The 25825-nt window shown below is 39.9% G+C and overlaps 1 protein-coding gene across 2 annotated transcripts in view; it reads right to left on the reverse strand.

The window, feature by feature from the left end:
• ugp2a (UDP-glucose pyrophosphorylase 2a) overlaps positions 1-25825 on the reverse strand; it is a 37242-nt gene that overhangs the window by 1923 nt on the left and 9494 nt on the right. For both annotated transcript variants that reach the window (XM_036557306.1, XM_036557305.1), the window contains exons 3-9: positions 23800-23907; positions 11010-11195; positions 6989-7122; positions 4747-5044; positions 2379-2576; positions 929-1171; positions 124-228 (exon numbers count right to left, since the gene is read on the reverse strand). In XM_036557306.1, the coding sequence (XP_036413199.1) occupies positions 124-228; positions 929-1171; positions 2379-2576; positions 4747-5044; positions 6989-7122; positions 11010-11195; positions 23800-23907 (1272 nt within the window). The remainder of the gene's footprint in view (positions 1-123; positions 229-928; positions 1172-2378; positions 2577-4746; positions 5045-6988; positions 7123-11009; positions 11196-23799; positions 23908-25825) is intronic.

Here is a 25825-nt window from a genome sequence, read left to right on the forward strand (position 1 = left end):
CTCTTTCAGTTGATAACGGATGAATCTTTTTGAATCACCCTGTACTCATCCCCCTCTCCCTCCCTCCATCCATCCCTCCCCTGTCTGCCCATCTGTCTATCCACCCTGTCTATCCATGTTTACCTTCAGAGCAACCTGCTTTCCGAAAGTGACGTCTCCAGACACGGTGAGATGATCCAGCTCCAGCATGTCTGGAATACTCTCAAATCTCCGCAAGAAATCCTGCACCTGCAACACACACACATTACATAAATGACCTGTATGTATATATATATATATATATATATATATATATATATATTAGTTAACGCTGTAATGCTGTAAAGTTGTTGGCTGATATATAAACTGTGCAGTAACAGATGAGCTACTGTCTGACTTTTACACCACCGCCACGTCAGTGTTACTGCAGTGCTGAGAATGATCCACCACCCAAATAGTACCTGCTCAACTGGACAGTGTTTTAGTAGGGACAGTGCCTACAGTGACCTCTGTAGTAAAAAGACCACTGAACTGTCAGATGGCTGGCAAGCATCTAAAAGTCATGAACCAAACTTGGCTAATACTTTACATATTGCTGCTGATTCTGACTTGTTTAAACATTTTATATTTAGGCTAATCTCGTTGTGTACACAGGTAAAATGAGCCGGTTTATGGTCAGCAGAGTAAGAGCCAGGAGGGTGCCAACAACCCGCACACCTATTCAAAGTTCTGAGACACTGTGTTCTTTTGAAAATTCTGCGTAATATTTAATTTGTTTAAACTGTCAGAGAAAACATGCTCATCTATTAAAAAACCAAGCTAGGTGTCCCTAAACTTCTGACCTGCAGCACATGCAGAAACCAGTGCTGAATACATGCTCTTTTCTAGACTCCATGAAAGCTTGTTAAAGTGTCCTAAAGTCTGACTGGTCAAGCATTCGGCTGGTTACCTTGGTGAATGAACTGCCCAGTTTGACGTGGGGCGTGGTGGGGAACTCTCTTTTCTCGCTCATGGTCAGAGACCCCGCCTCCAGGCTGTACAGGTTGGACATGACCAGTAGGAGGTCGGAGGTGGTCTTGACAGGCAGAAAGCGGCTGCGGGGGACATTGATGCCCAGCGCGTTGTCGAAGCACTTGATGGCCGCGCCCACGGCCGTCTCCAGCTGGATCACGTTCAGACCACCATCCAGTGTCTGGAGAGAGGAAATGCACGTCATACTGTTCCATATTAGACAGTTAATTATTTTAATTATTTTTATATATAATTATTTTACTTATAGTTAAAAATCCCAACACCTAGAAGGCAACACCATGGCAACCACCTAGCAACACCCTAGCAACCATCTCCAATATCACAGCAACTGTCTAGTAACACCCTACCAACCACCTGGGGCACCATAACAACCACCAAGCATCTTAGCAACCATCTATCAATACCCTAGCAAACATTTGGGATTCAATAGGAACTACCTAGAAACACCCTAGCACTCACCTGGAATGCCATAGCAGGACGGAAGCAGCTGCGGGGGACGTTGATGTCCAGCGCATTGTCAAAGCTCTTGATGGCAGTGCCCACAGCCACAGTCACCTGAGATACCTTAGCAACCAACGAGCAATACCCTAGCAACCATGAGGGATTCCATAGGAACTACCTAGCAGCACCCTAGCACCCACCTGGAATACCATAGCAGGAAGGAACAACTGTCTAGCAACACCTTAGCAACTACCTACAACCACCTAGCAAGATCTCAGCAAGCATCGTGGATACCACAGTAACCGGTTCGCAAACCCTAGTAACCATCTAACATACCATAATAGTGTGTTCAGACCACCATCTAGTGTCTGGAGAGAGGAAATGCATGTCACACTGTTCCACATTAGACAGTTAATTATTTTACAGACTAGTTAAAAAAAGTTATAGTTAGAAATCTCAGCACCTACAAGGCAACACTTCAGCAACCACCTAGAACACCATAGAAACCACCTAGCAACACCCTAGCAACCATCTCCAATATCACAGCAACTGTCTAGTAACACCCTACCAACCACCTGGGGCACCATAACAACCACCAAGCAACACCCTTGCAACCAACCTGGGATGCCTTAGCAATCATCTAGCAATATCCTACCAAACATTTGGGATTCCATAGGAACCACCTAGCAACAGCTTAGCAACTACTTGGGATACCACAGCAACCATGCAACCACTCAGCAAGATCTCAGCCAGCATCGGGGATACCACAGTAACCTGTTCACAAACCCTAGTAACCACCTAACATACCATAATAACCACCTAGCAACACCCTACCACTCCCCTAGTGTACAATGTAATATAATATAATATAATATAATGTAATATAATAATGTTTGCACAGCTGTGTGTTGTGTATTGTTCTCCACCTTCGGATTGACGATGATCTCCATGTCCATGGCGTTTTGCTCATGCAGTCTCTTTATGGCAGGCAGGCTGATCCACAGGTTGTTGGTGTTGAAGATTTTGAACTTTGTGACGGATTTGAACTCGTCGACGTGCGCTTTCGGCACCTGTGCGATCTCCAGCAGCCTCAGTTTATTTTCATACTGGATCAGAGTCCCACCCTGAAACACACACAGTCCTCCCATTAAAGAATCACTGCAGCCAAAGTGACCATGACTACAAATTACACAGAATAAATAAGCAGCGATGCACCTAAATAAAACCTAAAGGAATGAAATCTGTTTGTGCTGGGTTAAAATTTATTTATTTAGCTTTTTAATGTTTACGTTTCACAGTGAAACGTAACTGAAGTGAACCGAGAGAAAAACAAGGCCATTATTGAAAAGGTAAGACCTTTTAAAAGTTACAGAGGGTCGAGAATCAATGTGACCGCATCTTTTTAACCATCTCTATTTGTTATTGCCACCGAAATAAACTGTAAAGAGTTACAGTCTAACACTTTGATACAGGTGTACTAAGTATTTAAAAAGAAAAACTTAAAAAAGAGTAATTCTCAACACTATTGCCTCTTTGGCCTAAAACCCGAAGTGTAATTCTTGGTCACTAAAACTAATTAGTTTGGCAATTTATCGCAAACAGTCAACCTCAATGCATAAAATCAAATGTTTTTTCTATGTTCTGAATTGTACACTGGAGGTAGGACAGAACACATCAGCTTGGTTTTTGCCAAGTAAACACTTCTTCAGGTGCCTCCATACTTTTCCGTAGAATACAATGACGTTTCAGAGAAGGTAAAAGGCGTCTTTATGAAATCTTCACTGATGCGGAAACGCGCAGTCAGTAAAAATGACTGAAATGGTGGATTTGGACAAGACTAAAATGGTACACTGGTAAACATGACCTACATTACCTCCTTGTGAAAACTAATACTGGCCAAATAGGTCAGTCATTTTGAGTTGGATTCAAATCACTGGTCATCAGATCCTCTACAGTGTTTCCATGATTCAGATGATGTTTTTCTAACAGAAACAACCTCAACCTCAGCCTGTCCTTGTTTTTAATCAATCTTTAACAGCCTGTGATCTATTAGTTCATCTACAGTCACGTTTGTAATGTCTGCAGTCTGTAGTCTGATGCAAGTATTAGCCAAGTAGTAGTGTTAGGTGTTTTCAGGAATTCACTGAAAGGCAGCATTTATATTAGACTACACTGGTAATGTTTATAAATCTATATCAGATTATCTGATCCTGAGAAAAACAGGTGCTCTCTATTAAAGCTGGACTATGACAGGCTGCTTTTACCTGGGAGACAATACAACTTAATGAACATTAACAGCGTACAGTGAGCACCAAAAAGCCTGTGTGTATGTGCTTGTAGACCACTGAGCTAGACCCCTCCTCCTCCTCTTCCTGCTGCTTCTCCTTCTCCTCCTCTTTCTCCTGTTCCTCCACTTTCCCGGTCCCCCTCCTTCTTCTCCAACTCCAGTTCCTATCGCCCCATTTCTTCCCCTCCCTATCCTCTTGGTCCCCCCAGTCCTTGTACTCCTCCTCCCTTTTCTCCTGCTCTTCCTCCTCCCACCTGCGCCCCTCCTCCGTCCCCTCCTCTTCCTCCTGCTCCATCTCCTCCTCTTCCTCCTGCTCCTCCTCCTTCTCCACCTTCCCGGTCCCCATCCTCCTTCTCCTCTCTCCTCATCCTTCTCCTTCTTCCCCAACTTCCTCTACCCCCTCTTCTCTTGGTCCCACTGCCCCTCCTCCTCCTCTTCCCCTTTCTCCTGCTCTTCATCCTCCCCGTTCCCAGTCCCCGTCCTCCTTTTTCTCTCTCCACATCCTTCCTTCTCTCCCCTGCTCCTTCCCCAACTCCACTTGCCACCGTCCCCCACCACTTCTTCCCCACCCTCTCCTCTTGGTCCCCCTGCTCCTCCTCTTCCTTGTCCTCCTCCCCCTCTTTCACATCCTTCCTCTACCTTCTCCCCTTTCTCCTGCTCTTCCTCCTCCCATCCCACCCCTCCTTCTCCTCCTCTTCCTCCCTCTTCCTGGTCCCCGTCCTCCTTCTCCTCTCTCCTCGCCCCTCCCGCCCTTGTTCCCCAACTCCACTTCCTCCCCAACCCACGTCTTCTCCTCCCTCTCCTCTTGGTCCCCCTGCTCCTCCCCCTCCTTGACATTCCTTCCCCTTTCGACTCCTCCTCCTCCCTGTCTTCCTACTCCGCTCCTCCTTCCCTCCTTCTCTCTCACCATTACTTCTCCTTCTTTTCCTCCTGGTCCCCCTGCTCTTCCTCCTATTCCTTCTCTCCACTCTTCCTCCTCTCCTCCTCCTGCTGCTCCTCCTCCTCACCTTGACGTCAGCCCGTGTTTTGTCTGTGACCTCCATGACGAATTCGCAGCGTTTGTCAGCCGGTTGGCTCATCAGGTGGTTGAGGATGTGCAGGTCCACCGTAGCGCCCAGGTTATCGATGTTGGAGACGAAGATGTACTCTTTCCCCTCAGAGAGGAGCTTGTCCAGCAGCCCTGAGTTACAGAAGCTGGCGTAGATGTCTCCATGACCAGGAGGATACCATGCCTCACAGTTGTTACCTGTCAGACCCATATTGGTCGCCACCGGCAACAGAGACTCTTTATTTATCCTGGGGTATCTGCACAGAGAGAGAAAGAGAGAGAACATCATAGTTACATAACAAGAAAGAACAGAACAGATACAGAGAGAGGAAAAACAAGAAAAAAGGAAGAGCAAGAAAGGGAGAAAGACAAAAAGAAATAAAATCAGACAGAAAGAAACAAGTGTGGAGGGAAAAGAAGAAGGAAAGAAGGAGAAGTTACAGTGGTTAAAAAAAGAAAGAAACCAAAGAGAAAGAGGATCCACAGATTTTGACAAAGAGACAGTAAACAGATTAAAAAGCAGCCTGGAGACTAAGTGGGTCAGAAAGACTTCAGAGTAACAGAGCTGTAAAGCTAACATTGTACTGAGTTCCTCTGACTCACTGAGGGGGAGAGTTACATGGAGAGAAAGAAGGAGGGAGGAGAAGGATGGATGACTGCTTTACAGGATTAAAGAGATCCACAATGACAGCAGAGCAGAAAACAAAAAAGGGAGAACAGCAGAGAGGATGAAGGTGGGATAAAAGGATGGGGGGGTGCAGGTCCTGTGTATGCGTAAACCCCCATGATCAGCATATATACGTAATGCATAGAGGACACTTCATTATAACATCTACACACTTTCATGGGCAAAAATCAGAAACTACACCATGTTTATTTAATTTCTAGTCAAAACATCCATTAAGTACAAATTACTCATTCATTCACTCATAAATCAGAAAACGTCAAAGTAGCACTCCATGCTAAGAGTGGCAAAAAACAAAAAAATCATCTGCATCCACAAAGCATGTTCAGAATAAATCCCAGAACAAAGAAATTCCCGGGCACATCCTCTTAACCCTTTAATATACTCACCAAGAAAAAAGCAATGGATTTTATTTGTATTTTTTTATTTGTTTGGGGCAATAACAAAAACAATCAGTGTTTTTTTAATTTTTTGACCCTACAGTTTTTCAAATATTCACATCTACCAAACTACCAAGATGGCACTTGTATAGTGAACATGTATAGTGACTCAAAATGTGCTCTACCAAATGGTTGAGCAGAACATTAAAGAGTTAAGAGAGGTATAAAAACCCTTGATTGAAACATGGCGATAAGTATAAAAATGTGCCGACGTGTTGCGGCCTTCTCAGGCCGTCATCAGGCAAAAAATGGCATACCGATACAAACCACCTGAGAACACCCATATAAATACACACAAGTTTCTGCCACCTGTTGGTCAGAAAGACAAAAAAAAAATGAGAAAGAGAAATCAACATCCTCATTCAGGCCACAATACTCTGCAGATTTAAGAGTACAAATCCAAAATGTTTCCCTCTGAAGTAACTGCTTTAATCTATTATCTCCTCTAATGAGAAAACACATGTAACAGAAATTTACACAGATGTCTCAACAAATAAATATAACATTTTTCAGTATTTAGAGTATCCACACTTTAACTTCTGCCCATCTACAAAGACAGTCTGCTTGCATGAGGAAAGAGAAAGTCAAAGAAAAATAAGCGAAAAAAGGAGTTTCTGAAACTGGAGTCCAAAAATGATTAAAAGCTACAGAGAAAATGTGTCTCCTAATAACCACCTGGAAGACCCGACAGACACCAAAACTGCCCCCATCAGATAAACAGCACTTAAAGCTTTCATCTCTGAGAGAGAGGAGAAAATCAAGCTCCACTCTGGATTCAGATCTGAAAACATCCACAGGAGTTTCTGTCCATCCTTCCACTGTGAGACACTCAGCACTATGAGTCTGAAAGGATGTGTAGCTGTTAAGAAGCTCTTACTGAGAAAAGGAGACACATCAAACAAAGAAGCTGCTGGTGTTTCTCAGAACAATGGACTGACCACCCCAGAGTCCAGATCTCAACATCACTGCATGTGTTTGGGATGATAAGCTTGGGATGACATAATATATGTCTGACCCCTCGTCTGGAAATTGTATGTATTGTATGTGTGTGTGTATGTGTGTGTGTGTGTGTGTACCTGCTCTGGTTGAAGGTGTGTATTTTTACTCTGTGGTGAGTGTATTTCTGCAGAATCTTCTTGGTGTCTTCATCTGTGTTGAAGCTGTTCATCAGGACCAGAGGGACGTCAGTGTTATACGTCTTATTCAGGTGCTGCAGGACACAAACACAGAAAAAATCCACTAATTTAAAAAACTGGTAAAGAAGCTGTGCGTGATATGGATAAAATGCTAGTCCGGTGATCATTTTGCAAAATTTTGTGATATACATTAAAATGTACTGGTGGATCATTCATGTGACATGGTTAAAGAATGGCCTGTGTTATTTCAAGTATATATTCCTAAAGGCTGAATCGACTGCAAAAAGAAGGGATGTAATTCCAAACAGGTCAGTCTTAGCCTAAAACAGGCTTTACTCTAGATCAGGGGTGTCAACTAGCTAACTAGCAGGTTCAGCTGCTGTGCTAGGGCAGGGAAAATCATCAAATTGTGCTGGACTCTGGCTCCCAGTTCCCAACACCACTGTGAAAATTCACCGTTTTGAAAAAAAATGTTGACAGAATAAGAGTTAGTTTCAAAATTCACACAAATGCTTATCCACTTGACTTTTAGTGAGTTAACATGAAATCTTAAGAGGAAGGAATTACATTAGGCTAAGATGTGGACAAAACCTGTTTCTAGACCCTTTAACTGATGTGTATTTTAGATCATTTAAGCCAAATGGACATTCAAATCTGTCCACTTACTGAATGCACACATCAGAAATAAACACAATTTTTAACTTCACCAGGATAATTATTTTCTACAACGAGCAGAAACATCACAGAGATCCCACCAGACTTTTTTGGGTCACAAGAACACCTTGATTCAGTAAAACACCCAGTGAAACACTCATCTGGAACTGTGATTGGTCTGAATGTTCACAGGTTTGGGTAAAATGTTTTAATATTTATTTTCTATAAATTGAAGTCCAGGTCTGTTATTTTGGCCTTGAAGACCAGCATATAAACTTAGTTGTGGTTGTGATGTCACAACACATAGATGTTTGATTGCTTCTGATTGGTCTGATTCATATCATATTCTTTATATATTATATTATATATATATATATAAATATGTGACTTCAGTTTCTTGAAAAAAGAGCAACTGGAATCACCAAAAAAAAAAGAAACAAGTAAAAAAAAGAAAAAGAGAAAAAGAGAAGTTGACAGAAATTGTTACACAATAGTGAGTTCAACAGTCACTGACCCATCGGGAACATTTTTACTGGAGTCTCAAAACGCAAATAATGACTGACTCATCAATGCACACAAGGTGCTGATAAAACAGAGGAGTTTTCAGAGGGGAAAAAGGGAGCCTAAAGCTTAAAAAAAAAAAGAAATAAACATCCTTCGCCTGTAGAGTTCACAGAACCATGTGATTTGCAATTCTGCACTTTACTACTGCAACACAACATTTTAACATTTTTATAAAACATTCAATCTAAAAATTAAAACAAAAACACTCCAAATCCACCTAAAGCATTATATTTCAATTAATATTAATATTCAATATTTCATATTGGTTAATGATCCAGTGTGAATGTGAGAGAACATCCAAGACTTTCACAACAGTCACACAAACACCCTGGGACACCAACACAATGCTCAGATTCGCTGGTGATTGTTGGAGAACGCTGGATTTGTGTGTTCTGGACTTAAACCTTTCACAGTAAATAATGGGCAATATTTCATTTCAGGTTTCATACAAATTCAAAACAAAATAATTTAAATTCTACAATTCTACATTGTAAAGTGTAGAAAATACTAATCCAAACTCAACATTCTGAATTCTACTACTGCGAAGTCTACTTTTCTACATTTTAATACATTCTAAAATGGAGACAACATTCCTAAACTTCATCACCCTAAACTCCACAAAAAAATCTAAAATTTAGAAACTATTCTAAATTCAGAAAATATCCCATATTTTACTTAGTCTAAAAAACATTAAATTCCTTACCTAAATAAGTAGAAAATGTTTTCAATTTCATTCTCAAATATAGAAATATACAAAATTCTACCTTTCTAAATTCTACATTCTACAATGTAGAAACTAAATTCTACACACTAAAATGTACTAAATGTTCAAAATTCTACGTTCTAAATGCATAAAAATCATTCGATACACTGCATCCTAAGGCTACGTTCACATTACCAGGTTGAAGTGGCACAAATCCAAATCTTTGCCCTAATGTGACTCAGATCTGACGTTTTCAGGGCTCTGTGGACACGCAAATCTGATCTTTTCAAATCTGACCTGAGCCACTTTCATATGTGGTCCCAGATCAGATTCACATCCAATTTGTGGCTATGTGACCTTAATGTGACGCTCAGATCAGAAATCATGTGTTTCTTTCCCACTGCGAGTGCGCCATCATTCAGCGTTACCATGGCAGCTACGCCGAACAGACGATAAAGTCTGTAAACGGTGGAAAAGCAACACATCTCACCTTTTTCGCCTTCATCTCGCTCTAATAATGAAGCTGAGAGCTGATCAGAGTTAATTATGTTTAGTCTGTTAAGTCAGTTTGCTGTTCATGACACACGTGATTCATTCACGTGACGTTACTGAGTAGGATGTGCTCATGCGGCTCATTTCAGGACGCCGGTTCGTTCACATTAATGACAGATTTGAGTCACTTACCTAAATGTTGTGTCAGAGAGATCGGATTTGAGCAAAAAAATCTGATTTGAGCAATGAGGCTTGTAATGTGAACGCAGCCAAAATGTAGGAACAATTCTACACTCTAAATTCTACATTAAAAAACTCAGAAAACGTCAGTCTGAAGTCTGCTCTTCTAGAACGAGCTGAAGAAGTGAGCTGATTTATTACAACAGCTTACGGGTGTGCTGTCCTGTCACTGTCAGTAAATGCCATAAAACCGCACTGCTGTTACACACTGTACTCAGCTCATGAAGAGCCTCACAACTAGTTTAAGAGAGGAACCAGGTGTGCATAGCAGTGCGCTGTCTCTCCAGGACAAGGACTGCACACTCCTCACTACAGCTTAGCTAGACCAGGGGTCGGCGACACGTGGCTCTTTCTCTGCTCTGTTGCGGCTCCACAGCAGAATTAGATTTGTAGGTAAAAATAAAATAATCCTCCTTTGCTGTAAAATAAAGCTCTGATCGTTTTAACACAGTTTTAACAATAAATGGTTTTAAACGCTGGAGTTAAAGTAGCCTATAACTGCTAATTCACCAACCTGTAACCCTGAAGGTTGGAGTGCAGACTGCTGGTCACCACAGTAATGCAGACAACAATCTGGCCTAGCTAGTAGCTAACGGAAACGGCAAAGAGAAAGATTTAAGACAAACATCGATAATTTGGAGACGAATGGACTTATTTGCATTTATAATCACTCCAGCTGGTTTCCTGAAACGTTTAATCTGCAACGAAAAACTGTCGAACACTAAAAAGTTGCAAAGATGAAGTCGCTTCTCATTCACCAGCTTTTCGTTCGAATTTTCCTGTTCCACCTTAAATGCTGCAGTAGGAAAATTCGAACAATAAGCTGGTGAATGAGAAGCGACTTCAGCTTTGTAAAAAGTCAAACGTTGAGAGACATTTTTCAAGAAAATATTCTACTTTTGCAGAGAAGTTTCCTGCTGGAGATGTGAGAAAAGCAGCTATAGCACATTTGCACATACTAAGACATTTTTACCGCCAAAATGGTAAAATGTCACTTTAATTAAATGGACATAAAATGTTGAGGCTCCCAAGGTGGTTTGATTTTTGTTGAAATGGCAAAATGGCTCTTTTTTTGGTTGCCGACCCCTGAGCTAGAACCTATGACCAGTCTCATACAAAAACAATGAAAAAAACAGGGAAAATGTATTAAACTTAATTTTAGAATGTTACATGCACTAAATGCACTTACATAAAATTAGCTATTTCTAGCTCATTTTATTTGGGGAAACATTGTCTAACCATTTTTTTCCTCAGCCTTTCTTTGCTGATCGGACACAGATTAGTGCATTCACTCAATCACCACTGTACCTCAATCTGTTGCACGGTCAGATCCAGAAAGGTGTTCTCATTCCGAACGCTGATCAGACTCTTCGGGCCTTTGCAGCCCATGCTGGTGCCGAGACCACCATTCAGCTTCACCACCGCCAACTTATTTAGACTGGCCGCTACGGCCTCCGGCAAACCTTTCGCATGGATCCGCTCGTACGGCTGGATCTGAGAGAGAAAGGGAAGATTGGGAGAGACTGCTGTTACTACAAGCATCAATTCAATTCAATTCATATTACTAACCAGTGTTTTTCACAACAAGATGTGGTCACAAAGCAGCTTTTCAGAAATCTGGGTGCAGCTTGGCCAGTATTAGCTACTATTACTATTACTACTTCCAGTAGTGTCAGCATTACACAGTCAGTACTGTCAGTCACAATTACTCTTAGCCTGTATTACACTTAGCCATTATTACTGTACTGCTGTCAGCCAGAAGCAATGTCAGAATTACACTTAGACAGTAGTGTTTATTACTATTACTCTTAGCCAGTCACAAGTCAGAACTACACTAAGCCAGTATTACTGTCAACTGTGTAGTAGTAGCTAGTAGAATTACACTTAGCTAGTATTACACTTAGCCACTATTATAGTTAACCAGTTGTAATGTAAGTCAGAACTGACCTTAGCCAGTATTACTCTCAACCACAATTGGTATCATTTGTATCTTTGTGTAATTTCTATCTTTATTGTGTAGTAGTAGCTAGAAGCTAGTGGTATTTCTAGTCAGAATTATTCTTAGCTAGCATTACACTTAGCTAGCATTACACTTAGCCACAAGTACGGTTAGCCAGTTGCAATAAAAGTCAGAATCACACTTAGCCAGTATTACTGTCAGCCACTATTTGTATCATTTATATCTCTGTGTAATTTCTGTTTTTACTGTGTAGTAGTAGCTAGAGGCTGCTGGTATTGCTAGTCAGAATTACACTTAGCTAGTATTACACTTAGCCGCTATTACAGTTAGCCAGTTGCAAAGTAAGGCAGAATCTTAGCCAGTATTACACTTATATATAAGTGCAGATAGATAGATAGATAGATAGATAGATAGATAGATAGACAGACAGACAGACAGATAGATACTTTATTGATCCTGAAGGAAACTTAGCCACATTTGTGGTTAGCCGGTTGCAATGCAGGTCAGAATTTTTACTTATCCACTATTATGAAGTAAACAGACACGTTAGCATTTCTGGATGAAATATACTGTGAATAATGACGTCAGCCATACCACACTATATTACTGTTAGGCACCATTACTGTTTTCCAGCATTGGCCTATGTTACTCTTAGTCAGTAGTACTGTTATTACATTTCCACTATTTCACTGCCTACTTTGGAAAGATCGTATAAAAGCAGGCATTAATAAAGCTGAACTGAAATGAGAGTGAGAAGAGTTTTACAGTCCTACTTCACTAAAAATGCTGATGTGGCTAAAAATGACAGTGACAGAACCTGAAGCAAACAGACAGGTTAGCATTTTTGGATGAAATGTACTGCAAATAATGACACTGACTTTGTAACAGAGTGGTTTTACTCAGGAATTCAGGCCAGATTTTTTAGTATCTGGACAGTGACTAAACTGACACTGAAGTGCTGAATATCAGCTTTAATTTGAGGGCGTTTTAGTCTGTACAAGCAAACAATCCAGGAAGCCGTATTGCAGCTCTTCTATGTAGTCTCAGTTTCCTTTGATAGTTTTGCTCAGCTACTTTAAATGCTAGCTGGCTGAACAGACCCTGACCAATTCAATCTGTAGTTCGTATCTCAGAAACACGAGTTGGAATGTAAGATTTTGCTGAAACCCTTGTTTGTCAGGCTCAACTCTACTCCATAAAGAGTGTCCCAGTTTGTAGAGCTCATTTAAAATGCTTATTGCTGTCCAGACTCTGAGGCAGGGACTCAGAACTCTTGGCCTTATGGTACGCTCAGGCACCCTGACAGCCAATGAGAAAAAAAGAGCGAGAGAGGGAAGTGGGGGAGGAGAGGGGTGAATGAATGGGGAGAGCGAGAGAGTGAGGCGGTGTTGGCATTTGGCCCACGGTAGTTGGCAATCCAAGGACTGTCCAAAGAGCAGCTTCTGTTAAAGGAACACTACACTAGAGCTCTGCTGCTCGCCCCAAGCCCGAAGTGGCACAACAAAATATCAGGTTTCGGGCCAGATTTAGGCCGATCGTTCATGTAGACCGGGGTGTCCAAACTTTTTTCAAAGAGGGCCAGATTGTACTGTGCTAAAGTACCTCAGGGCCAACATATTATTGACAAATGAATCAAAATATTAAGATTTCAAAATATAAGCGCACAGAATCTGAGCTTTCTGTGAGCTGCTGTGTTTCCTAACACTGTATAAAAGATGCACGAGGCTTCTTTTATTGCTGGATTGTTCATTCAGAGCAGTTTGGATCGATAAGCGCTTATAATAAATAATGAAACGGTCTAAAAGCAACAATACAACATGTCTAATGTATTAATCATATTCCTATTCAAGTGCTTACTTGTTGAAAAATATAATGTGTGAGACAAACTAAACAAAAATTTATAATTTTTGGTTTTGTTAAGTGATGTTCTTTACATATCAAATAAATGCAATGTAGTCACGTTTTTGCTCAACCTTAAAGCGTTAATATTTACTGAACTACTGAATTTGCTCTGATAAGAAGTTATCCATCTCGCCAAAATTGGCATTTTTCAGTATTTAGTTTGAGTTTAGTTTGTAAACGAAGTCATTCAAAATGGTTTGATGTGAAATTGGTAAATGTAGAGAAATTTACAGACTCCTTTTCTTTACACTGGTGGTGACAGGAACCAGGAGCCATGATGTCTAAAACACAAATACAACCATTTTATTTACTATTCAGAATAACCAATGAACCTACACTGAGTGTTTATATGTAAATGTTGATGATGGTAAAATAGTGGCTAATATGAAAAAAAAAGCTTTGTTTGGGGACTATTTTGTTTTACATGGACCCCTCCGCCGTGAATTGCTTTTAAAAAACACATTTTAGGCCAAAACTTTCTCTTAAAACTACTGTAAAACAACGTCTCATACATCAGGCAGTGTATTCATATGGATCTCTTACAGGCATTAAACTCTTCAGACGTCTGGTTCCTATCACCACCACTGTGAACAATTCTGACTCTGTAGGTTTCTCTAGAACTTAGCTGACTTTGTTTACATGTTAACCATATAATTACTAAAACCAGTGGAATTACTTTAGCTAGCCCTAAGTAGTGAGGGGAAAGTTAGCACAGCTGTACTTACAGTTGATCAGAGGAGGGTGGATGCTGTTCTCTGCCAGGGGAAATCAGCAATTCCAAAAACAATGTACTGATAATAAATACTGTAATAGTCTATAATAAACTATTAATATCGGTTTATCCCAGCATGAAATTTTCTGCCCATCACAACTTAAGTGCTCAGTGATAAAGCAAAGCTCTGTAAAAGCTCTGCGATAATCCATTAGGTTTTAATGGATTATCGTACAGGTTCGGGTCGGGGTGGCCTTCAAGCTGAGCCAAAAACGAACCAGTCGGGCCTGGTCAGGTCGGATCCCAAACTCAAGGCAATGGGTGGCTATTCACTGTACGGTGTATTATTTTTATATACATACATACATACGTACTGAAATTTCAGCCACACAACATTTTCAGGTGAAAACCAAAAGTACAATTTTTGACCATTTTCAGCTGAATTTATTTCTGGCTGAATATTTTTAGTGGCCGATATTTCCGTACATCCCTAATAAAAATACACTGTACGCTGAATACCGACACATGACTTTGAAAGCTCGTGAATTTCGTGGCACATACTGTACTAATTTTAGTAAGTATACTTTATGTAAAGTGTTTCTATTTATTGTCATTTTATTCTGATTTTCTGTTCACTGAATTCCTGAATGGCAAATTCAGCCAGGGACTTTCATTTAGTTATCAGCAGTTCTTATGACTAATTCATAATTCTGAGTTGTACAAATGTAAACACATCAAACTGAATCATGGTGAAAGTCAAAGATTTACAGTCTTAGCACACAAACATGCATGCACTTTTACAAAGGTCCTTTGGGTTTAGTAACACTGTAAACAGGAGAAGGGTGAATGTTGGCCTTCACCCTACTCGTGTTTGGCCAAGTTAAATACGGCAGGGTCGATGTCCATGCAAACTGACCCAAAGATCCCGAAATCCACCGTTTACTTATATAACAGACACATTACATAATGCTGTTTTACAGTGAAGTTGCTCAGCTTAGTCCAGCAAGTGCTAACGGTCAACTGTAAAGAGTCTGTCCCATCTGATTTACACATTAAATGATCAAATTTAGTGGTGAGGAAAAGAAACAATAGCATGTTTTTAGAACTTTAAATACCCACATGGTAAAAACGATTTAATGTTTTAACTTAAAAAAGTAAGTAAGTAAGATGCTTTTATTGTTCTGTTAATGACTATGAGAGGGTCAATTAACTCAAACCTTATAGACACCCAGGCCACTTCTGTTTATTAAGTTAAAACACTGAACATTACATAATTCTTAATTGACTAGTATAAGATCATATAGCTACACCTAAATATCAGGGTAGACACAGTTAACATGACAAACTATTAAAATTACAAATTTTATAAATAAATAAATCTTTCTGGAGGGTCAAACTGTGCCAAAAAATTTAATTTGATTAATTTGATTAATCGTGATTAACTGCACAAAATAATGTGACTGATCATGCTTAACTACTTTAATTGCTTGACAGCCCTAATAAATATGTAATATTCATCAAATGTACAGCAAATGACAGTAAAAACTCTGGAGTTCTAAACATTAAACAACTACAGTTACTGCAGCACTGACTAGTCACAAGATGCCACTAGTCAAGTGGTCTTTAGTGAACTACAACAGCTGAGACCACAAACCAACCCTGTGCACCACTTCATCACAATATGAACGGAAAAACTCGTATCACATCAGGTTTCCTACTCGAGACAGAATGTAAAGTTGATGTACATGTATTTCATTATGTAACTACCTAATAAATGTGTGTGTGTGTGTGTATCACACTAATCACACTAATTTTAGATGAATCTTAAATGTTAATTAAATCCTTTTTAGTGTCAAACTTGAGTACTTGAATACTAATCAAATGTGCTTCAAATCGGGCCTCAGTGAACTATAACAGCAGGGACCACTAACTGACCCTGTGCAATGATACCAATGAATCACTATCAGCTTTCAGGAGAGGCTGAAAAAGCCACAGGAACGAGGCGAGATCCTCAAGTCTACCGGGATCTATTCAGACATGCATCAAGCCTTCATAACACTGCTTGGGTTAAAGGTCATCTCCAAGGTGACCTTAGGTAAAGTTTAAAGACTGGTCTAGAGATCAGGTTTCAAATTCCATGTGGTTCATGAATGCGCCTCCGCCCACGTGACAATACACACTGTCCCTGAGACCTTTGCCAGTATCACAGCTGCATGCACGCACACACAAGCGCCACACACACACACACACAGACACACACACACACACACACACAGATGGAGGACTGAGGGCTCGTTGAGAAGAACTGTTTTAACAAACCTGATACATGAGAACCAGCATCTTAATGCAAGTAACATTCTGGCTGTGATTTGGTCACATTAGATTATCTTGTTATTCAGAAAAGCACACAGCGTAAAGGGTCCGACTGCTTTACGTTACGTTTCCGTACAAATAACATTCGTATGGGAGCGTAAGAATAACTCAAATCCTCTTTAATATCAACAATTTCTTCAACCAAAAAAAGAAGTTCCAGCTGTGTGCTGTGAAACCAATGTTGTCAGCCAGTGGAATAGCAAAGTTACAGTAGGGAAAAAAGTGCTGTTCTCAGACATAATGAAGCAGGTAGATTGATTTTCAGTCAGACTGTGTGGTCAGAACTATAAACAATTAATCCTTTTTTCCTGAAATTGCAATTCAAAAGAATGCAGTTTTCAAAGAGCAGCATTTTTAACAACGGCCCACATTATTCAAAGCTGTGATAACATTTACGGCATTTAGCAGACGCTCTTATATAGAGTGACCTATAAAAGTGCTTCGTTGTGTACTGGGAGAAAGCTAGTACAAATAGGCTTGAGTCCAAACTACCCTTGAGCTCAGACACTGCCAGATACAAAGGCCAGTACCTAGAAAGCTACCTAGAAAGATAGACACAGAATTAAACACAGTGTAATACAACGCATTTCAATAAGTACTTAGATTACAAAGTGAGGAAATTTAACCCAATAAACACAAAGCTTGTGAAATGCCCATCTGACATTCAGCATTCAAGCCTCAGGCATGGAAAAAAAAACGATGCGCTGATCTTCTTGGCCAAAAACACGAAAAAGGCCTGGAGCTTAATTTATTAAAATTAATTGCATTTATATTGCAATTTGATTTTTTTCACCAAATAGCTCAGCCCTAGTTATGAGTACTGCTGTGTCTACGTTATGAGGATAGACAGGCAACAGTAAACCTGATACTGCATGTTTTTCACTGAAGCATCGAAAGACAATTCTGTCAGCAGCAGCAACGATCAATGGGCTGTTCCTCCAAGAGCTTTCCTAACTTTTTGTTGTTTGCTGCAGCAGTGAAATAAACTGAATATTCAGCATAATCATTCATAAACAATAAAACTTCACAGAAAATAAGCCGTTAGAAACATTAGCGTGTGTTTAACACACTTTTTAGAATAAAATAGGCTAAAACTATTCCAGTAATGCCATCACCATGCACGGCTCCACAGTAACGCCCGTCTATTTGTGCAGGTCCAGCCAAAGTTTTGTCAGACAGAAGAACGACAAATTTACCTGTCCGATGGAGGATACAACTGCAAAACTTTCAAAAGTGAGGTAAAGGCATTCATGTCACTTTTACTTCAATATCGAAAATAATCAGAAAGTTATGTTTGCTTACATGGTCACCAGATAAGTAAACACAGTGTGCGATTTTCTAGCCATTGTTCAATAAACGTCAAACCATCTATCTAACAATGTGTACAATAGACCTACAGTGGTGCTTGAAAGTTTGTGAACCCTTTAGAATTTTCTATATTTCTGCAGAAATTTGATCTAAAACTTCCTCAGATTTCCACACAAGTCCTAGTAGTAGATAAAGAGAGCCAATTTAAACAAATGAGACAAAAAAAAATCGACTTGGTCATTTATTTATTGAGGAAAATGATCCAATATTACATAGCTGTGCGTGGCAAAAGTATGTGAACCTTTGCTTTCATTATCTGGTGTGACCCCCTTGTGCAGCAATAACGGCATCTGTTGATTAGTCCTGCACATCGGCTCGGTGGAGTTTTAGCCCGTTCCGCTGTACGAAACAGCTTCAGCTCTGTTATGTTGGTGGGTTTCCTCCCATGAACTGCTGCTTCAGGTCATTCCACAACATTTCTATAGGATTAGGGTCAGGATGCTGACTTGGCAATTCCAAAACTCAAACCTTTAAGCACCACTGTATTGTCAAAGATAAGTGATTCTACCCTTCATACAATAAAATACACTCATCCAAGGAACAAGTCATCAAAAAAATGCTAAGCCCTGCCACGGATCGACTGTTGTTTGTTGAATGCCAAGATGTAAACCCAGCATAATTGCTGTATAAAACTCATTAGCTGATTGTCTGTGTGTAGAATATGGCGCTACGACACAGACTCCACTGATAACTTCCCAATCAGCTGTTTTGGCCCCGGTGCGACCTGACATGAACAACTGGCGTCTGGATGAAAGAAATGTCAGCCAATAGCAGAAACTTCATAAGCCCTGGTTTTCTTTTTTTATACCTTCCTCTCTCTCTCTCTCCTCAAATGCTGGAGGGGTCAGTCTATTCATAGTCCAGCCTTCTGTATGAGAGAGTGTATTTGTGGAAGATCAGCGGGATCGAAATGTCACAGAGGTGACAGACCGCACATACAACCTTGGACACACACACGAGCGCACACACATCAAAACACACACAGAGCTCATGTTCCACTTGGTTTCCTCAGCAGCCTATGGCCTCTCACTATTACCACACAGGCAGAGGCTTGTTTTCATACAATGTCAGGACGTGGGGTCTCAGAGTAGTTAGCAGGGTCAAGCTATAACTCGATTTCTGATGGTTTTGGTATATAAACCATTCCCAAGAAAGCTGGGACAGTTGTTTTACGGAAATAATGGATGTCAGATTCTCCAGGCCAAAGCAGAAAAGGGCCATTCAGACTGTTACCGGCATAAAGTTCAAAAGCCAGAGTCTGTCATATGGAGTGTATCAGTGGGTAACATATCTGTGAAGACACCAACAACACTGAAAGAGGTTTGTCGGGAGACCTGCTTTCAGTTTTTCCACAGATTCGAAGTTCAGATGGATGTATTTTCTGCTTCTCATGATCCAAATAATCCCAAACACATTCAGTGATATTGAGGTCTGGACTCTGGGGTGGTCAGTCCATTGTTCAGCTTCTTTGTTTGATGTGTCTCCTTTTCTCAGTAAGAGCTTCTTAACAGCTACACATCCTTTCAGACTCATAGTGCTGAGTGTCTCACAGTGGAAGGATGGACAGAAACTCCTGTGGATGTTTTCAGATCTGAATCCAGAGTGGATCTTGATTTTCTCCTCTCTCTCAGAGATGAAAGCTTTAAGTGCTGTTTATCTGATGGGGACAGTTTTGGTGTCTACCAGCTCTTCCAGGTGGTTGTTAATGGCCAATTTGACTGGAAATTAAATAAATAAAAGGTGGTCTCTGACTTTTGCAGAATACTTATATATTTAAGTATTTATGTGTAATAACATGTGTCATATGTATTATTTATATGTAAGCATCTATGTTGTAGTAATAATGATATTAATAATAATAATAAATAAAATGTATACAGTACTTTCAGAGACCACCCTTTGAGTGGACTTTGGAGGTGTGAAAAATATCCCTGGAGATTTCCTCGAAAAACTGAAAGTGAGTCTCCTGAAAAGAATGGAAGCTGTAATAAAGGTGAAAGATTGTCACAATAAATACCAAAATTATATTTACTTGCTGAGGCTTCTGTGTAATTCCTGTTAATATTAAATGTTTTCTGTTTTTTTTTCCCCTGACATTGACAAATGAATATTTTAATGGTCTTTCTGAAGGAAAATTAAATGAAGGGAGAGAGGCTGCCCATGTGTATTGTAATAATAATAATAATAATAATAATAATAACTATAACAACATGTCCCATATATAGTTTCATTTCAGTTTTGGCATGATTTGAAAACGCCTGATGTCCTTTACATTGTGTGTAAATTTCATGATGAATGGACTAAACGAAACAGCCCAAAATGGCTTGTTAAAAAGTCTGGTTCCATTGACTTACATTAAAATCAAAGTAGGTTTTTCCTTCTCCTGTAAAGCTACCCTTTTGGAGATATGACATTAACAGTAATATATAAGTATCTGTAAGTAATCATAGTAAGAATTTTCTTTCCTAAAAGTTTAATCTTGATCTTAACCTCAGGAATAAAAAAGATGTTTTTGCGCTTTCAGCTTTAAAAAATGAAACGAGGAACTTTCAGGATTAGTTTGTTGTTGATTTTGTAGGTTAGTCTTTAGATTTTCTCTGGTTTTACTACAAAGTCAGGAACTACTGAACTTAAAAAACAAACACATACACACAGAGCCTTCAGCGGTTCAAAGCTCCCCTATCATGGCCTCTAGAAAGACTCCTAAGCTCTTTTGTTATCTTCAGTCCCCTTCACACACATGTGATCGCACTCTCTCTCTCTACATCCCAAAGAACCAGCTCCTCCCCCTCACTCTAGCTTTCATTCAATCCACAGCAGACCCTCTTAATAGGCTTGAGTCAACTGACGATAGAATCCCGAATCACTACATACATACATCATCTAAACCGCTTATCCTTCTGGGTCGCGGTGGGGTGCTGGAGCCTATCCCAGCCGTCATTGGGCGGAAGGCAGGATACACCCTGGACAGGTCGCCAGTCCATCGCAGGGCAGACATACATATACAATCACACACACATTCACACCTAGGGGCAATTCAGCATTTCCAATCAGCCTGACTGCATGTCTTTGGACTGTGGGAGGAAACCGGAGTACCCGGAGAAAACCCACGCAGACACGGGGAGAACATGCAAACTCCACACAGAAAGGACCCTAGTCGCCCGGCCGGGAATCGAACCCAGGCCCTTCTTGCTGTGAGGCGACAGCGCTACCCACTGCGCCACCGTGCCGCCATCCCGAATCACTGATAGATTTAATCTGTCGTAACGGGCAATCTAGTTGGACAATTTAAATGTCAGAAATTGTGCCGTCCGCAGCTTTAAGATGCACAACAGTGCTCATATTTGTTTTGTAATCTTTGATTTATTTTAATGTGTAGTCCGTTTTATGTTATCAGGCTTCGGAATATTCTGTAGCAGCACAAGCACAACTTTTTTTCTGCCTAAAACAGGGTCGCACTTATTAAACTGATAAAGCCGTGCTGCAGCCACACCCAGAACACCTCTCACGAAACAGGAACGAGGGTTTAAATGATCTAAATACTGTTGTTACATCAAAGATAATAAAAACAAAAAGACGAAGCCTATTATTGTTTTTAATAGCCTAGTAATATGCTACCAAACTAATTTAACTCTATAAACTGTAACCTAAAGGATGTCTTCATTGGTAGGCTTTATTATCTTAGCAATGAGCAATTTAGCACGGTAGGTTATGTGGTAGCACCACAAAGAAGCCGTGGTAAACTATTTTATCAAAAAATAAACATGCTCGTTGTTTTTTGCTCAGAAACTTGTAGGCTAATTTTGCTTTTACTGCCTGTTCAAATGGGTTATTAAGAAAAAGAGCCGCAGATATCGATTAAGAGCATCCACGATCTTTAAGTGTGGTGCAGCCTCTCAGTATTCGCAGCTCTTCGTTCACACTCTCACGGTCTGCTGGTGGTGCAGGAAAGTAGCACGTTAGAGCGGCAAGACAACCTAATTATTGAGTTCTGGTGTTTCAGCCACACCCACTGCTAATAAGTGTTTAACCTCTTATTGACCAAGGTATATTTTGGTTTGTCCGTCTGAATTTACATGACCAAATCATAAGGCAAATTATTCAGTAACTGCATGAAATAAATGTACATTTTTATTTTATATATTTATTTTTTGTAAAAGCTCCCCTCAAATTAACTGAACATGTGTTTTATGATCACACATATTGCTATATGCTTACAATTTACTGCTGAAAGCCAAAAATCTCAGACCCTCTTTGTATTATTTTATAAAAGTAATTTTTACAGAGCAGATCACTGAAGAGACACCACCTGTTTATAGTTTATAGCCCAGATTGGTGGAAAAATGGGTCGACTTTCAGTAGAAAAAAAAACTGTGAGTTCAGCTTCTTTTATTATAAGGGTTTAAAATTACATCACCCATCTATTTGACTGGAAAGAAGACAATTACAGCTCTCATATGACCCCCACCTTCTGAATGTAGCTTATGAAATATGAAAGTTATGAAGAATATGATGAAGTGCGTTTTGGAACCACCAGTGGTCCCAAGGAGTTGAACAGGTTAAAATCAAGCATATATCCATGGAATCCCCATAGACAAGCATGATCAGTAGAATGGGTTGTCCTGACGGGCTCATTGACTTTAAAAGCGACTGCCACAAGCCAGTTTGTGAAATTTCTGCCCTGCTGGATCTGCCCCTGTCAACTGTAAGTGCTAAGTGCTGAAGTGCGCAGCACGTAAAGATCACCTATCCTCTGTTGCATCACTCACTACAGAGATCCAAACCGCCTAGCGGAGGCAACATCAGCACAAGAACAGCACCATGCTAGAGTGATGTAAAGTACACTGTCACTGGACTCTAGGGCAGTTGAATCATGTAATCTGGAGTGATGAATCACGCTTCACTGTCTGGCAGTGAGGTGGACGAATCTGGGTTTGGAGGATGCTGGAGGAACACTACCTACAGGAATGCACAGTGACAGCAGTAAAGTTTGGTGGTGGTGGGATAATGGTCTGGGGCTGTTTTTCAGGGTTTGGGCTCAGCCCTTCGGTTCCACTGAAGTGTAATGGTCTATCGGTCTATTGGCATTAATTGTAAAAACAGTACTATTTTTTATTCAATGTTTTTATTTCAATGTTGTTTTAAAAATATATTTTTTTATTTTATTTTAAAGTGAAGTTAAAGTATTTAGATATATAATGAATTTAATCTTCAACTAAAGAGGTCCACAGGCGGAGCCTTATTTTAGTCCCGGTTTGAGTAATTGTTTCAAGAAATAACAGTAAAATTTCTCTGATTCCTGCTTCTTAAATTTCAATATTTTGTGGTTTCTTTACTCCTCTGTGACAGACAAACTGAATATCCTTAGGGTGTGGACGAAAAAAAAGACAGTTGAGGACGTCATCTTGGGCTTTGGAAAACACTGATCGACATTTATCACCATTTTTTGACATTTATAGAACAAACAACTAATCGATTAATTGAGTAAAAAAGTTTTTTTTATTTTAAAGTGAAAAAGTATTTAGATTTATAATGAATTTAAATTTCAAATAAAGAGTTTCAGGCCATTGGCAGAGCCTTATTTTAGCCCCACCCCTGCATTTTAGAGCAGGAATGTGTTTTTCAACTCTGACTTTGAACCAGTTTTGCAGAATGAGCCATATATGTCTAATGGTTTGCTATGAAATGTACTGTTTGTCTAACTACTATTAGTTGCACTACTTACCAAATAACACTAATTGTGCAGTGTGAGGCAAATGTTTTTCTGTAGTTCTGTATCTCACCGAATCCTCAGGAGGTCTGTTGATTTTGGCCCAGTCCACTGATGGCCCCTTCACCTGCAGGAACCTATGGAACAGCTGCTTAAATCCTTCAAAATCTTTCCTGGAGTTCTGAGGGAAACAACACACAGACAAACACAAACAATCATTTTTGCTTCTTAGCAATTGTTGTTAAGCTCTGGGAACCTTTCAGGTAATGCTGTATAATTAAAGTACACATTCTCCATTTTTCTTGCATTTTCTATCCTAAATTCTAACCTAAACCTCTCTTTATCCCTTATAATTAAACAAGCTGTTACTGTGTCTTTAAAACTGATGTATGTAAATAACCTCTCTTCTTACTGGCTGTCTTGTATTGTTATCCGTTCAAAAAGCAGTCTGAGCTAAAATGTATAGAATAAACTGATAAGTTCAGACTCAAATTCCCAGAAAAAAATACATTTCAGCCACTCCTTTGGGACGTGTGGATGTTTGGAAGGCTGCAGTGACTGAGCTGCTTCCTGACAGAAAGGAACAGCACAACGTTTAATAGTTTTCCCACATCTTCCACTCTAATAACTCTGCTACAGACTATGTGCAGGAACAACATACTAAATCACTTCGATGAAAATGGGTGGGGCTAAACTAGTGTAGGCTGAATAAGTGTTTATTTGTAATGTGTTCATAGTTGTGACATCACACGTATATGCATTCAAAATGGGCCCCTTTTACAGCATTGTTTCCAAATATGTAGAGGCACGTTTCAAAACTTCAACACAGTTAAACCGTACACCAAACTCTTACTTCAACAAAGCAAGCAAACTTCAGCTTTTCATACTAGGGGCGTTTTAAGTTAAACTACACTGCATGCTCATATTTATCTGACTGCCGCAAGCTTAAAGGCCTGTTAAATACACTCACTTCATTTACGAAGAACTCAACTGAAGCATAATGAACTCAGGCTCTGTAATGAGTGCCCATATGGTGATGTTCAACGGCATGTTCGCATAATTATGTCTTTCACCTTCAGCCTCCCTGATAATGGTTCTAGACTTGCATTATAAGATGGACTGGCTGTAATTAAGCTATCATTACCTCTGGGGAAACGCAACATGCTATAATTACGATTCTTGCTGCTACCAGAGGAGCTCTTGCTAAAATGCCGTGTTAGAATGAAGCAGCCTGATTGAAAAGCATGTACGGTCGCCCACATGGATCATCTAAAATGGTCAAATAAAGACCCACTCAGTTCAAACTACAGAAGCCTCTGTTTAGTCCATTAAAGAAATGTAACCACCAAAAAACCGCTATCCTGCTAAGAAATGAATGAAAGCCAACAGGGATTATTTACTGTGCAATAACTTGCACTATACTACTGTACTAACAGCTCCTTGCAATGTCTTAGTGTTACACCGATCCTGATACTATATGTGTATTGGCCCTAATGCTGGCACTTAAACTAATACTGACAGTGTGAAGGATGGTGATATTTACTGAACTGATGCTCAGAGATGCAGTGAACACGTATGAGACAAATGACTTGACAAATCTGGATGTGAAACAACATTCAGCTCCGTTTTTGAGCCAGAGAAGCTGCTGTGTGCTGAGGTCTAAACACCACACGTTTATCTGTTCACTGTTCAGCTCTGTTTTTAACTGTTTTGCACAATAAAGATATTTTACATTTACTTGAGGTGTTAAACACGGTTCTTATTACTAATTATAGATTAGCAAATACTAAATAAACATGAATAAACTAAAAACATAAATAAAAACAAGTAGTTGAATTAAGCAAGTAAATGCCATCTAGCCATCTGTGACACAGAACATAGATTTTACCAAAATAAAACATTTTTAAATGTAATTGTATAAATATACGGAGTTATGGGTGAGTTAGGTTAGACAGAGTTAGTATCGGTATCGGTACTCAGTATCAGCCAATACTAAAGGATCAGGTATCGGTACTCGGTATCGACCAATGCTAAAGGATCAGGTATCGGTACTCGGTATCGACCAATGCTAAAGGATCAGATATCGATATCGGTACTCG

The sequence above is a fragment of the Colossoma macropomum genome, unplaced genomic scaffold, assembly GCF_904425465.1.
Source record: "Colossoma macropomum unplaced genomic scaffold, Colossoma_macropomum, whole genome shotgun sequence".
NCBI classification, from domain to species: domain Eukaryota; kingdom Metazoa; phylum Chordata; class Actinopteri; order Characiformes; family Serrasalmidae; genus Colossoma; species Colossoma macropomum.